General features: G+C 29.0%; 1 protein-coding gene across 2 annotated transcripts in view; it reads left to right on the top strand.

The window, feature by feature from the left end:
• galene (potassium two pore domain channel subfamily K member galene) overlaps window positions 1-14,424 on the top strand; it is a 252,063-nt gene that overhangs the window by 226,794 nt on the left and 10,845 nt on the right. For both annotated transcript variants that reach the window (XM_088188728.1, XM_088188727.1), the window contains exons 5-7: window positions 6,059-6,185; window positions 6,251-6,343; window positions 11,493-11,618. In XM_088188728.1, coding sequence (XP_088044854.1) covers window positions 6,059-6,185; window positions 6,251-6,343; window positions 11,493-11,618 — 346 coding nt within the window. The remainder of the gene's footprint in view (window positions 1-6,058; window positions 6,186-6,250; window positions 6,344-11,492; window positions 11,619-14,424) is intronic.

The raw sequence follows: 14,424 nt of genomic DNA, 5'->3' as shown, positions 1-14,424 counted from the left end.
TCATGTGAAGCGCATAAAAGAAGTTCAGATCAAGGATAAGAATGTATCTTATTTGTTTATCGCAACTAACGTAACACGTGATCGAGAAAAGTGGATTAGCTAGAGCATTTTAACATGCTTGCTAGAGACGAAGTTACTTTCGGCGATAGCAACGAAAAATTTATTAAAACGACTTTATAAGAGTTTTTCTAATGGCGCATGTCTTAACACTTCGTCAGAAGTATAGTGCAAAGATCTCTGGGCGCTTAGAAGTACAGTAAAGTACCGCCTCTGTGGCTTCGAAATATAGAGAAACGTTACTCGCGGTCACCGCTTTACACTGTCACTGTACATTGTGGCGTTTGAACGCACGAATAAACAAAAATCCCTTTGAAGAGTCGGGGTTTTAAATTAATTAAACGCTCCTCTCCGGCCTATATCCGGCCCGGTCGTCGCGCGTTAAAGGTGAAAATGCAGGCGTGATTACGGTCGACAAAGGTGTAATTAGCAGGGACACCCCGGACGAAATTTTGATTAATTGCACGACAGACCGTAATAAATCACGGCGGCGGCGCTACAAACAGAGTAGGGTTCGATCGCACGGGATTAACGCCAGATTTGACAGCCGATGACAATCCGTCGATCCTAGCCGAGTTTTATTAATGGCCCCTAATGCCATAGACGCTATATATCGACACTAGAGAAACTATAGCCTCGTCCGTAAGGTGTGCTAAAATTCCGATTCGAAGACTGGAAAAAAGGGTCAATATTTCTATGTACGCGCGTACAATATAATATAATATAAATATACGAGCGGTCCAGGGTTTTTTAAATCTATATTTAGATTACAATCCAACCGAAAAAAGACCACTCGACCGTTTTATTTGATTTTTTTTTTTTTAAAGTTAAATGTATCAAAACATCACATGTGGACAGAATAAAGGTCATCGGCAAAGTGACCTTTATTCTAGATGCTCTAGTTCTGCTGTTTGCTCATTTTATATAATTATTTCAAATTTAGTGTTGAGATTATATATAAGGACGGAATAGCGTAGTTCGTAATGTCTCAGACTAGTAACTCTGGAGTTACGGGTTCGAGCCACTGCAGTGGCACTCGAATTTTTATTTATAGAAATGCACTATTATTAAAAAAAAACAGCCCCAGTTGCAGTAACTTTTATTGAATATAAATTCTATAGCACATAATAATTTATAATTTAAGACTTTCAGTCTGGTAGCTAATACTTGCTTGTAGGTATTCATTATGTCGGATTGACTTACACATTTGGTACAGATTTTCACGTTGTAACGTATTGGGCCTGTCAGGTTACAACGGAATATTCAATAAAAATAAAAATATGACTTAACGCCTATGTGCACTCCAACTGAAGTACAATTATTTAAGCAAATAAAATTGACATAAAAATATTCCGTGAGAAAAAAGGAAACACTTTTCTCAAAGTCAATGTCGGGTTAAAAAGTTTTATAACTCCCTTTCCTATACAAAATATATCAATCTCTGCATATTACGATCAAAAATGTCGGATTTTCATCTGTAAATGTAAATTTAACAGCGTACGACGAGTTCAAAATATAGAACGAACCTAGTTTTTAAATAACAAAGATCTGTTGAAAATGGACTTTGAGTTGCAAAATATAAATAAATGCGACTTGGTATTTTATCCTAAGTAAATGAAAGTTTATTTTTATTGATATTTTCTTTAGACCTGCAATTGACCGAATTGTAAATTATATTTTTTTGTATTAACAGCTTAACGCCCGAGGACTCGTATACGAGTCTTGAAAGAACATTGATTAGTGGCCGTGAACTCAGGCATTTATTTTATCAAAAAATACTGGAATACCATCAAGTTTGCCTCTATATGATAACACTGGTCTACAGATTTTTCCCCTTTAACGTAAATAGTTTATTACGATAGAAAAATTTGCGCTGATTTCAGAAATGCCAATATTATTATTAACACGTCAGTGGGATTTCAATTTTTGTACAAATGTGTGTAAAAAAATGTACTAAATAATTTCTGAAAAATGCATTCAAACTGAAGGGATAACACATTCGACTAGTGTAATCGGAGATGGTAGTATACTATTTCTACGTACTATTAAATAAATAATAAATTATATTTAACTTCAAATTTTGTAAAAAGAGTCGTCTTATCCCAATGCAATGAGACGTCACCTTTTTAGGGCACGTGCATTTTTTTATCAAATGTATCAACCATAAAAATTTGTTTCATATGAAAAATAATATTTTATTTTACACTTCATGAACAGAAATAAATTTTAGGGTTAAACTGTCTGGCTAGGTAAACCTAAAACCAATCTATTAAGAAACATCGAAACATCCCGGTTAATAGTACATCAAATAACAAAGTTTTTCAACCTTAAATTTTGTATGCTATTGCAAAATTAAAATTGTTACGGTATATGTAAATAATTTAGATAATACAGCAAAAAATATCATCCATCAACTTATGAACATTTTTACCGGGTATTTGTTATTTTGAAACTTCCTCACCATTTGAAAAACCGCAATGATTCACAGATTGAGAAACCAGGGTGGAAAAGCTTCAATTTGGATAAATTGTCGCCGTATTAGTTTATTGTTAAATAATTGAAAAAACAATATTATTGCACTTAAAGGAATCTCTGAGGAATAAAATCACGAACGAATAAATATCTATTTTTCGTTCCTAGTATTTTATATTAATTACAAATAGTTTCAATGGTCAAAAACCAGTTAATTACAATTTAATAATATGTATGTATAAATGCTTATATAAATTTTTGAATAAACGATTCAAAAAAAATATCCGTTTTTTATATAAAATAATTTGCACTCACCAAATTTTTCGGCGAACTTTTTCTGCTTACAACTGCCACAGGCACATTTCACTACACTACACTACACTACACTACACTACACAACACTACCGATTATCGATTTAAATATTTTTTGCTACGTATAAAAACTTAAAAGGAATTTCACAACTTCTGCACATGTATGCTGTATCTTTCCATATTCCACGTGCAGAACAAACACGACACTTTCTTCTCACATATTGTCCACACTTTACATTTTTATTGCCTGATGATTTTTCAGCTTATCCGAGAGCCTTTCTGGTGGATCGACATCACGGGCATGGCAAGATGTTGTAGAAACCAGTGAAATGTGTTCAGAATCGATAGATTCCACTGAATTCTGCATCCATTCTTAATTGCTTACTTAAAAGAAAATCTTTGAATTTACTTTACCGTTACGATTCAAATTTTGATAAACACTGAACGAATAAAACAATGCATTAAAATAAATAATACACAACCTCTTTTGTTTATTCTATTGTTTTTCGAAATATTATGTAACTAGGCATCGGCGCGATCAACAATTCATATAAATATATTTATTATAGACATACATTGAGGCTTATATTATGAAAGGCCGGTAGTTCTGGTTTTTTCCTGTGTCTATCATCTGGCTGCTATGAAAAGTAAATATCATTCTGATTTTTTTCTTATTTGTTTTCCAAATTTGGATAAGCGTTTAATTGATTATTAATTATTTTAATTATTTCAAGACTATGTTTGTTTCTCTTATAAATATCGCGAATTGAGAAGTTTCTCTGATATCAATGCTTTCATCCAAAGCTAATGAGCATCTTTTTAGAATTTTTCGTAATTGAAATAATAACTTTTGTGTGATATCAATGATACGTGTTTTTTTCCAAGATGCATTCGAAAAAGTAATTTTGATCTGGACATAATAACTGATGTATCAATCATGCAATCTTTAATAAATTCACCTTCTGATATTCTGAACAGTAATATAGTTAACATATATATTTATCTATTTACTTTCTCTTTTACATTTTTGTTAATATCGTTAAATTAAAAGCAGAACTAAATAATAAAACCGACATTTAAAAAAAATATATTTTTGTAGTTAAATAATAATGTGTTTAATTGTAAAAAAAAATAACAAAGCGTAAGACTTTGCGTTTAAGAGATCCAAATATCTTGATAAATATAAAGTGTGACTACATTTTTTTACAAAAAAATACATTTTCCCTGTATTAAAAAATATTTTAACGAAATTTTCTAAATATAAAATAAGGCAATTGTATTGTAATAATTGCTTCCGCTTTTTATATAAATTACGGACCATTTTTATACAGCAATGAGATTTTTTTATCTTCTTAAAATTAAATTGTTTTTGCGAAATATTTATTTATAAATTATTTAATCGGCTTTGAATACTTTTAACGCATAGCGTGTCTTAAGTAAATATAAGCATAAAATATAGTATATTAAGTATTATAAAACACATATTATATTATAAAAAAATAGATAGTATAATTGCACGTATTTAACGCCTTCAGCGCTCTTACACATCTCAAAGCGATACCCTGCATTGTGACACATACTATCAAGTTTACGAATAGCTTTGTCAGGAGCAGTTTTATTTTTTCAGAATGTCGTTGTTGTGTGTCATAATTTGAAATGAATTTGTATAATAATGGCAAATATGCAACATTATTAACAATAACGATTTTGAGGCCGAGCGAGTCAGACTCATTATTATTTTAAAACTGTAGGGTCCAAGTTAGGATAAGAAACATGCACCCGTGAGAATTGTACGTCTTTTGTAGTAGTCATTCATTAAATTTAATAGTAAATGATAATGCAAAGTTCTCACTGGAAGTTGCAATCTTTTTAATATAGGACAAAAGTTGGTTAGTCAGTCGTCGTTTTATTAATATTGTGATTTTATTAATATCTGATTAGGTCATTTCATTCATATTAGATTATTATAGTATTTAATTAAGCGACAAGCATTTTTGTTGCCAAATTCAAGGAGGCGTCCCTCTTTAGAATCAAAGTTAAAATCAATAAAATTTTGTGTTGTTCGAAATATTTTTTATTTCTTGTATGTTTTGCGATAGACCATTGGCGTTCCATATGGCAATATGTAAAAAATATTTTATAACAATATTAAATTGTAACTGCATAAATAAATAACAAGAAATGTCAATGATAGAATATGCTACTGCGAAAGGTCCAGAGGCAACCATTTATTTGATATTATTTTTTTTATAATTATTAAAATACATCAAATTTTATCCAAAATGTTCAAACAAGTCTTTATTTTGCGTGTTGATTTTTATAAAAAGTTTGAAAACTAAACTTGAATCACCCGTAATATCCTTCAAAATGAACAAATCTTATAACTAAAAGATTAAAATGAATAAAATAAAATAATTACTAGATCTTTTTACCGTAATTTGATAATAAAAATAACTTATGAAATTAAATATATTAAATATGGCTTCAAAAAATATAAAATATATTGGGATGACATATATTTTTTTTTGTAAAAAAATAGTTTTGTTAATTTTTTTTATTTAGTTCATTAAAGGTGCATAAAGCATATGTTTCTTATTTTAAAATAATATGGTCTATTTTTAAATATAAATATATTTCTCGGTAAAAATAATTAGAAAATGGCTTCAAAAACGAGCAATAAATTATTGTATATTTCAATGTGCACTAGGCGTGAGGAGGTTAATAATAATATTTCACAAAGTTCAACGACGGCGACGAGCGGCGGTACGTGCGAGCGTTTATCGAGCACCAAAATTCGTATATAGGACGCGTGGAAGCAATAGGGACGGATTGCCTTTTTATATCTACAGATAAATAATAACATATCGCTTGCTTTATTTACTCATAAATAGAAACAAGCAATATATGTTTGTCTACCAATACATGCTTCTATTTTTTTTAATATTCTCTATTGTCAACAACTGCATCGAAGAAATTTCATATATTTTTTCCTAAACGCGGTTGTTTTTTGATGCTTACGTTATATGGACCAGCGTTAATTATTCGTTAGCAGCTGGTACCAAAAACAATTCATGATCCGACCTTTACTAATCACCAATGTTAAATTATTTACATGACTGACTAAAATTTATTCGTAAAGCGTTAATCTTTCTTACAATATTGAGCCACGATAATCCAGGTTATAACACTCGAGATTGTATAATTGATTTTTTTGCAGGGTACGGGCACATCGCGCCCAAAACTCAGATGGGCAAGGTGGTGACCATATTCTACGCCATCGTGGGAATACCGCTCATGCTACTGTGCCTGTCCAACATCGGCGACGTCATGGCCACCTCTTTCAGGTAAATAATAAATAAAATCCGTATCAATCTCGAGGACGATCGATCAGACTCGTGTCGCTTTTCAGGTTTCTCTACTGGAGGGTTTGCTGCTACGTGTGCACGAGAAAACCGAAGAAGAAAAGGCACAGATCGGTCAGGGGCTCCGTCAGGCAACAAAGGTCGGTGACGTTTTTATCTCAGGCCGTTCGATAAGTTCGGGCTGTTGTGTTTTAAAAGGGCTTAATTTTATTTCGAGGTCGTGATAAAAAAGGGGAGAAATGATCGATCGCTCCTATATTTCAACTCCATTTTTCACACCACTTAGGAAAGACACCGGTCCGGGACAATGACAGGTAACCTACATATTTCTCACCGTATCCTCAAGGAGCGGATAAAAAGTGAGGGGAAAGTTTTTCAAGTTTGACATTAAGCGTTCACTCGTCGAAGTGAGTAATCGACTACGAAATTATATGCTATAAATTCGAAAATTAATTTATATTTCTCCGTGTCGGTTTTTTAATCTTCACGACGTTTCGGCAAACTATTTTATTCGACATTTTCATGTGTGGGCATGCAATTTAATTGATAAAAAAATAAAAATAAAAGTTTTTATACTGCAATTAACAGTAATAAAATGTATTTTTCATAGATTCAAAATCATTTTTAATTAATAAAATTTATGCTACATAGAAAGCAAATTATTTAAAAATAATATTGTGCTTCTAAAATAAGTATGCGTATGTATATTATACATACATACATATATAGTACATATAAATAATAAATTATGAGATAAAATATATAAAATAAAATTATTACATATTAACTTTACCCATAGTAAAACCATTTTTGCTTTTTACGACGCAACCTGTCTGTCTTAAAATTGCGTCGCGATGTTGTTGTTTCGCGTGCCGTTTAACGACAGGAGTCGTAAAATAAGTATCATGACTTATCGAGCACGCCTCGGCCGGATAAGAGCAAAATGTAAAACTGGAAAGTCAGACGCTGCTCCAATTTATGCAAGATTTTATCTTTCGCGTGAGTAAGTTTGCTCAAAATCCGCGCTCGTCTTGTAGTAAGCGTTTTTCAACTTTGCCTACTTACGCACGCTCGCCTTCTATGAAAATAGGTCATTTTCTTTTTTCCCCGATGCACTCTCGACCCGAACGACTAAAGCTCGATACAAATTAGATCGGTAGTTCTAACAAAAAGTAAAAAAGAGGCGAGAGTGGGTCCTAATCGCGCTCCGAGAATTTATAGTGCACCCCCAGGTACGACGGTGCAGAGAATGCGATGCATCCCTTAGCGTTGACTTCCGATAATCCGTTGCCTCGGGACCGGGGAGGAAACTCGAAGGAGAAAAATGAGAATTCCACTTTTTTGCTGCGCACAAAAGACCGGAAAAGTTTTAACCTTCCCCTGACCTGATGTTCGAGTTGCATCCACTGCGCCGCGGGCTAAATAAAATAAAAGATCCTGTGTAAACTTGGGAACAAAGGGCGAGCGCTCGATATTTAAATCACGAACGAGTAATTGAGAACCGGTGCATAACGAGCTTTTGCTTTTTGCGCGTTTACAGCGTATTGCTCAGATTCCCTTCCATTATTTTTCCAATTCCACTTTTATTCATAATGCACATACATACATACATATATTCGAGTACATCAACGTTTTCAATCGTAATACACCATTATGGAAAGATACATTACATAAAATCCGATTCATTTTCTACAATGACTCTTAACAGCTTCACTGAGCGGGTCAACATAGCTGAGAAAAAATATTTGAAAATTACACTGTCAGCTCAAAAGATGCTAAAAATATGTAATAAAATTTCCAACCTGAAATTATAAAAGTGTTTCTGATTTCTCAACATTTTCTATATTTATATATTAACAATTTTTAGTAAATAAAAATATGCAGATGTGTTTAAAAACATAATTTATTTGTGTTCAGATTTTACACAGGATTACATTTGGGTAATAAAAATATAAAATAATAATATTAAAATAAAACATATCATTCACAAAATTAATCTATTTATTTATTTTAAAGTAGTGCTTAATAAAACACAATGCATTTATTATTGTCTACATATTCAAGTGCGTGTTTAAGTTGCAAAATCACCTGCAACTGAAAAATTGCGTTCGTTTTCAGTATATGTGGATTAAATCATAGATAATGCACCTTTCGGTTGCTATAATTTTTTGCCAGCCGTTGTGAATATATTAAATTCTTATCGCATTTATCTGAATTATCTTTATATTTTAATTATTTTAAGCTTTTTGCGATAACTGTAAAGTTCACTGACTGTCTAATTTATTGAATACAAAATTCAGATCGCTAATGATTTATTTATTAAAAAATCATGAAATGTCACTTAACGTATTTAATTTCTTCGTTCGTCATTTTGTCAGTCAAATAATAATGAAATTAATATTTTTAATAGTTCCTTAACTATTGCTTCAATTTTAATGAAATTTAAAATAAAACGAAAAAATAAGTGTCTATTTTTCTTATTGATAATTAATTAAGTATACAATATTAACAACTAAATTGTTATTAAGATAAAAAAATATGTTTTCCAAGTACATAATCGTAAAGATACTAATAAAGTATCATTATATCTTCATAGTGAATAATAATATGTTTAATACAAAAAAAATCTTATTTTATAATGACTATATAATACAATGTATTAATTTTAAATAGAACATATTACATTTAATTAATGTAATAATTAATTTGTATATATACATGATTAAATAAATATTTTTTTAAATTTATAAGTACTTAAACAACAGAGCAAACGCTTGTAAATATATATTATAATTCATAGCAGTTAAATTAAATTAAAACACAGTTATATAAAAAACTAAATATATTTATATATGTAAATATTAGAATAATTATTAGAAAATTATTACAAAAAAATACATATTTAATCAAAACTATTTCAAATAACTATCTTATTTATCGTTATTTTAATTATATATTAATTTAATCCTATATAATGCTATTTGAGATTAAAAAAAAAGCATTTTTTTCATGTAACCATGAACTTTATAAAGATACTAAAAAAGTAACATATTTTTTTTATAATCTTCATATTTTTTTAACTTAATAGCCAATAAACATATTGTCTTTCAATTCTTAAAAAATCCTATTTAATAATGACATACATTGCATTAATTTTCAATTTAATCTAATATTTTAAATAAAAGCAATAAATAATTTTGATCTTAAATTTATAAATAATTAAACAACAGAGCCGACACTTTAAAAAATCTTTAAAAAAAAATATTAATTAAAATATATTATAATAAACATAAATTAAATTAAATCCAAACATAATTGAATAAATAAAATTTATACAAAATAAAAATACAAATCTATAAACATAAAAAATCTAAAATATTTTAAATAGCTGATGATATATACATATTTCTATATAAGCATCCTATTTACAGTTTTTTTAATTATGAATTAATTTAATCCTGTATATTGTGATTTTAGAAAATATTCAAAATAAATAACTAAATTGTTATTAAAGTAAAAAATCACGATTCCCAAGTAATCATAAACTTTCTAAAGATACTAGAAAATTATTATTAATTTTTCATCTTAATACCCAATAATAATATTGTCAGATAATTCTTTTTTACTTAAATGAGCATTCTATATTATATTTTACTATTTAAAAATATCCACAAATACAATTTTGAAATGTAATATCGTAATCCTTATAATATTGTTATGAGAGAATTTTAAAGCCTAGGTTTTACCAAATCGTTGAATAAAATTTGCTCATAAGATGGATGATTTACATTACTGTGTAGGTACGCATAATTCTGTCGAATTTTTTTAACTGTCGAATTCTTTAGAACTGATAAAGTGCCCTTGTAAAAATAATTAATATTCTGCGCATCGTCGGGTTTTTTGAACCTGGGAATGCGTAGAGATATGAAAAATCCTATATAATAAAGGAATACATTGCATTAAATTACAATATAATATATTACAATAAATTAAAGTAATAAAAAATATGAGAGTGTAAATGATTAATTTGTATCTATAAGTGATTAAATAAATAATTTTATAAAATTTATGACAAAGCATTTGTGAAGATATATTATAATAAATAGAAATTTAATTTAATTTAAGCACAGTTGCACAAAAAAACTAAATATATATGCGAATCTAATAATAATTATAAGCAAATTAAAACATAATAAATATTTATAGACAAAATATCACAAATATCTGATATTAAATACAACCATCTTCTTTATCGTTATTATAATTATGAATTAATTAAATCATATATATTGAGATTAAATATCAATTTTTCTTTTCTTAACTCCTTACAATAAAAATAATTATTATTTTTTTACTGCATATCTTATACGATCCGTCTTTTATCTGATAAACCATTAATTATTTATTAAAAAAAGTGTAAAACTTTGTTAATAAATACCAATTAAATATTTTTTTAATTAGCTACTGTGATATATTTTTACGATTGGTCATCATATTATTTTAATTAAAGTTGAATTTAAATAATTAATAATAATGATAAAGGTGAATTTCGAGTAAAAACTGTAGCTCTTGACAATGCCGAAATGCTTTTTTGTCGTCGGACAACTTGAATAATTAAATTTGTTTTAATTTAAAAGTCGCCTCTTGAGGGAATCAAACTCGTCTCGCGAAATTTATCAAAAAGAAAGTTTCACTAATGAAGGCTTAAGGCTGGGATATGGAGATAATGATCATTTTTTTTCTGACGCTCGAACGACAGACCCACCTCCTCTTCGGCCGATAATGTCGATTATTATATAGACGGATGGCGGTAACAAAAATGATATTTTGATGATATACGGCGCGAAGGTGATTACGCTTGGACGACAAAAAATCGGTTTATGTCGCATTTGTCCAACTAGAATAATCTAGAAATAGATAAACTACGTTGACTGAACCATTTGAAGTTCTAAAATGGAAAAATTTAATCTCAAAAATATGAATTGAATTCTGGTGACACCGGTAGAAATATATTACACTGTTACATAATTTAACTTTTAAATAAATGTCAGAAGAATTTAATGTTAATTATTTTAATTTAATTAGTATTGATACATATCAAATTTAAAAATTGGCTTAAGCTCAAAATAATAACACTAGAGGAATATTTTTTTTGTAATATAGATCAGTAGTTTTTGAACCCAGCTTTATTTTTGTACGTGCGTTTGTAACGTTTCAACTAATGCAATCCGTCGTGGTGGGACGGGTTAAAGTGTGAAGTTAAAAGTTAAAAATATATGCAAATTTCAGCGTCCGCTCCAGGCCCAGGAGCAGCTCTGCAAAGAAACCGGCGAGGTACTCGCAAAAGTCGGCCGACAGCGGATTCGCTCTCAGCGACAGTTTGCCCTCGCACTCCTACTCGGACACCGACCTCAGGTAAATCATTCATGTATAATATACCGGAAAGAAATACATTTTGCTCTCGCCTCACAGATACCGTATTCTGTTTGTCGACTCTATGTTGTCCGCGTGATATATCCGCATACAATATTCATGGATAATATCGAAGGCGAATATTTAATATTTAACACTATGCATCAGGATAGTGTTGCTCAGATTTTCTCGTGCGGCATATGATATTTTTATTCAATTGCACAGAAGCAAAAAAAAAACATAAACAATATCATTAAAATATCATATCAGACTCATCAAAGCCGATTAAATGAAATAATACATTGCGCGCCGACAAGCTGCGATACCTCTCGTCAGTGCGGGACCGACAGCTAGTAATAGATATTAAAATTAAAACACTCAACGCTTAATTTGTTACATTGTAAATCATATGAACGTATGAATTTATTTAATTATAATTTAAAAAATTATAACTATATTTTTTAAAATCAAAACGAATAAAAAAAAATGGGGTCCGGTATTTGTACACTCACTAGCTGTGGTATCTCACGATAGTGAGAGACCGACAGCTAGTACATATAAATAATCATTCCTCGCGCAACTCTGGACACAAAATTAATAAAAATGCATCAGTATTCGCGTCTCGAAATAATTGTTTATACAGATGCAATTTTAACTCAATTTTGTGAAATGCCACAAAATTTAACAGAATTTGTAGTGGAGATTCTGCCATCGATTCCACAAAGTAATTAGTTTTGCGGGTAGCACTTTTTTCTTCTGTGACTGATTCGATATTTGCTAATAAAGCACAAAACAAATCTTTCTATTTTTTTTTATATTGTATTGATATTTTGTTATTTTACTACGCGCGGCAAGTAAATAGTGGTAATTTGTTATGGGATTATATAAGAGCTTTGTATCTACAGCGTGCTTTAAATATATAATATTATATCATTTATTAAATATTTTTTCTCTAACCCTTTTACTAAACCAGACAACATTAGCAAGCTTTTGTTTAATTAACATATATTTTTAAATTAAAAAAAACAGTCGTTTGCGCCTAATTGCGCCACTGGCTTATCGGAACAGCCATACTTTGGTTATCTGGGACACCATTCCGTTTAAATAGGACAATAAATTAATTATCTGGAATTATTGACAATAGATGAAAATTGTGTAGATGCAATTTTTAAAGTTCTTAATTCAAGGCAAATGTATCACCTGATTACAGCGTTATTTTATTGAAATAAGTACTAAATACAACAAAAACACCAGATGACTTAAACGATTTAGACCATCTGATAAACCCGACAGACAAATAATAAATGTAAAATAGTAAGCAAGTATAAACAAATAAATTAGTACTATATAAAATAAATTTTGTAATAATAAATATAGTGAGGCATCCAGCGGAATATTTACTTTATATGCCAATCACATAATAAAACAAAGTTAATAATTGTTAATGTATAGACAGGTTGTAAATTAATAAATAATAAACAAAAATATATTGTCGTATGGAACGCCAACGGTATATTGCAACACACACACGCGAGAAATAAAAAAAACTCATTTTACTTAAAAAAAATTCTGAATATTGTTATGCTATGTAATATAAATACCTCTTGTTGTTGCGACATGACAAATTATAAATTAATATATACAAATAAATTAGTATTAGATAAAATAAATTGAATTTTGTAATAATAAATATAGAGAAGCAAAGTTTTCTTTACATACCAATATCATAATCAAAAAAATAAATGTTATTAATGATTACATATTATTTTTTTGTTATTCAATATATTTTTTAATTTTATCTTATAGAGTCAGCCAAATGTTTGAGGCTAATGTGTCCCGATTAAGTAGAAACGACTTATATACTTTGATAATATCGCAATTGCGTATCAATAACATTTGAAATTAAATACTAGGATTATCATCCGCACTATGTTATAAACTTTATTTACACATACTAATAGCTAGATTCAAAATACGTAAATCTGATAAAAATATTGATGCTGTGTAGCCTCTGACAACCCAGAGAAGATTAAGTGCAAGCATTGTGTAGCCAAATAGCTAACCTTTTTCCAACCAGTCGAACGGATATCGTGAAATGTTTCTCACTTTGGGTTATGACCACGTTTTAGTGCTACTTTCGCTTTTGTGTGTCGTAGTGAAACGTTTATAGGTTTACTCTAATATCAGGAATACTAATAGAATAAAAAATGTATTATTTTAAAACGACTATTTTAATATATAAGAAAACAATGAAGCGATAGGTTTTTCATTATTAAACTGTAGTAGGTTATTATTTGAGTAAATATCGCATTTTTATAGCAAAATGTCTTTCTTATAAGAATCAACAAATAGTAAATCACTGTCTGAAAAAATTATTATATTTTATTTAAGAAAGATTTAAACAGTTATAAATTTAATCAGTGTTAAAAATGCAACTTTTATATACAAATTTATTATACGTTCTATAAACAGTAATATAGAGGATTAGTTTTATTAAAGGTATCATTAAAATCTCATATATAATTAAGCAAACATAATCGTTACATATCTATCTGTAATGTTTCTTAGAATGTCACAAAGATAGGTTTTTTAATATATTTAATTTTTTAGCTATACATAAAATCATGTATATACCCAAGATGCTATTTTATTAAAAAAAATTGGATACGCTAAAATATTTTAATTTCGTAAAACTACGATTTTTAAATTTCTTAAGTTAATGACAAATGGTTTCCATGAAAACGTGAAGCTTAGCAAAAAACATATATTTTAAATATAGACATTTTTAACTTTTACTCTTCGTAGAAAA

The sequence above is a fragment of the Plectrocnemia conspersa genome, unplaced genomic scaffold, assembly GCF_051122295.1.
Source record: "Plectrocnemia conspersa isolate PC_06_02 unplaced genomic scaffold, ASM5112229v1 ptg000007l, whole genome shotgun sequence".
Lineage (NCBI taxonomy): Eukaryota > Metazoa > Arthropoda > Insecta > Trichoptera > Polycentropodidae > Plectrocnemia > Plectrocnemia conspersa.
Note: the sequence above shows the minus strand (reverse complement) of the source record. Positions and strands in the feature narration are given on the sequence as shown.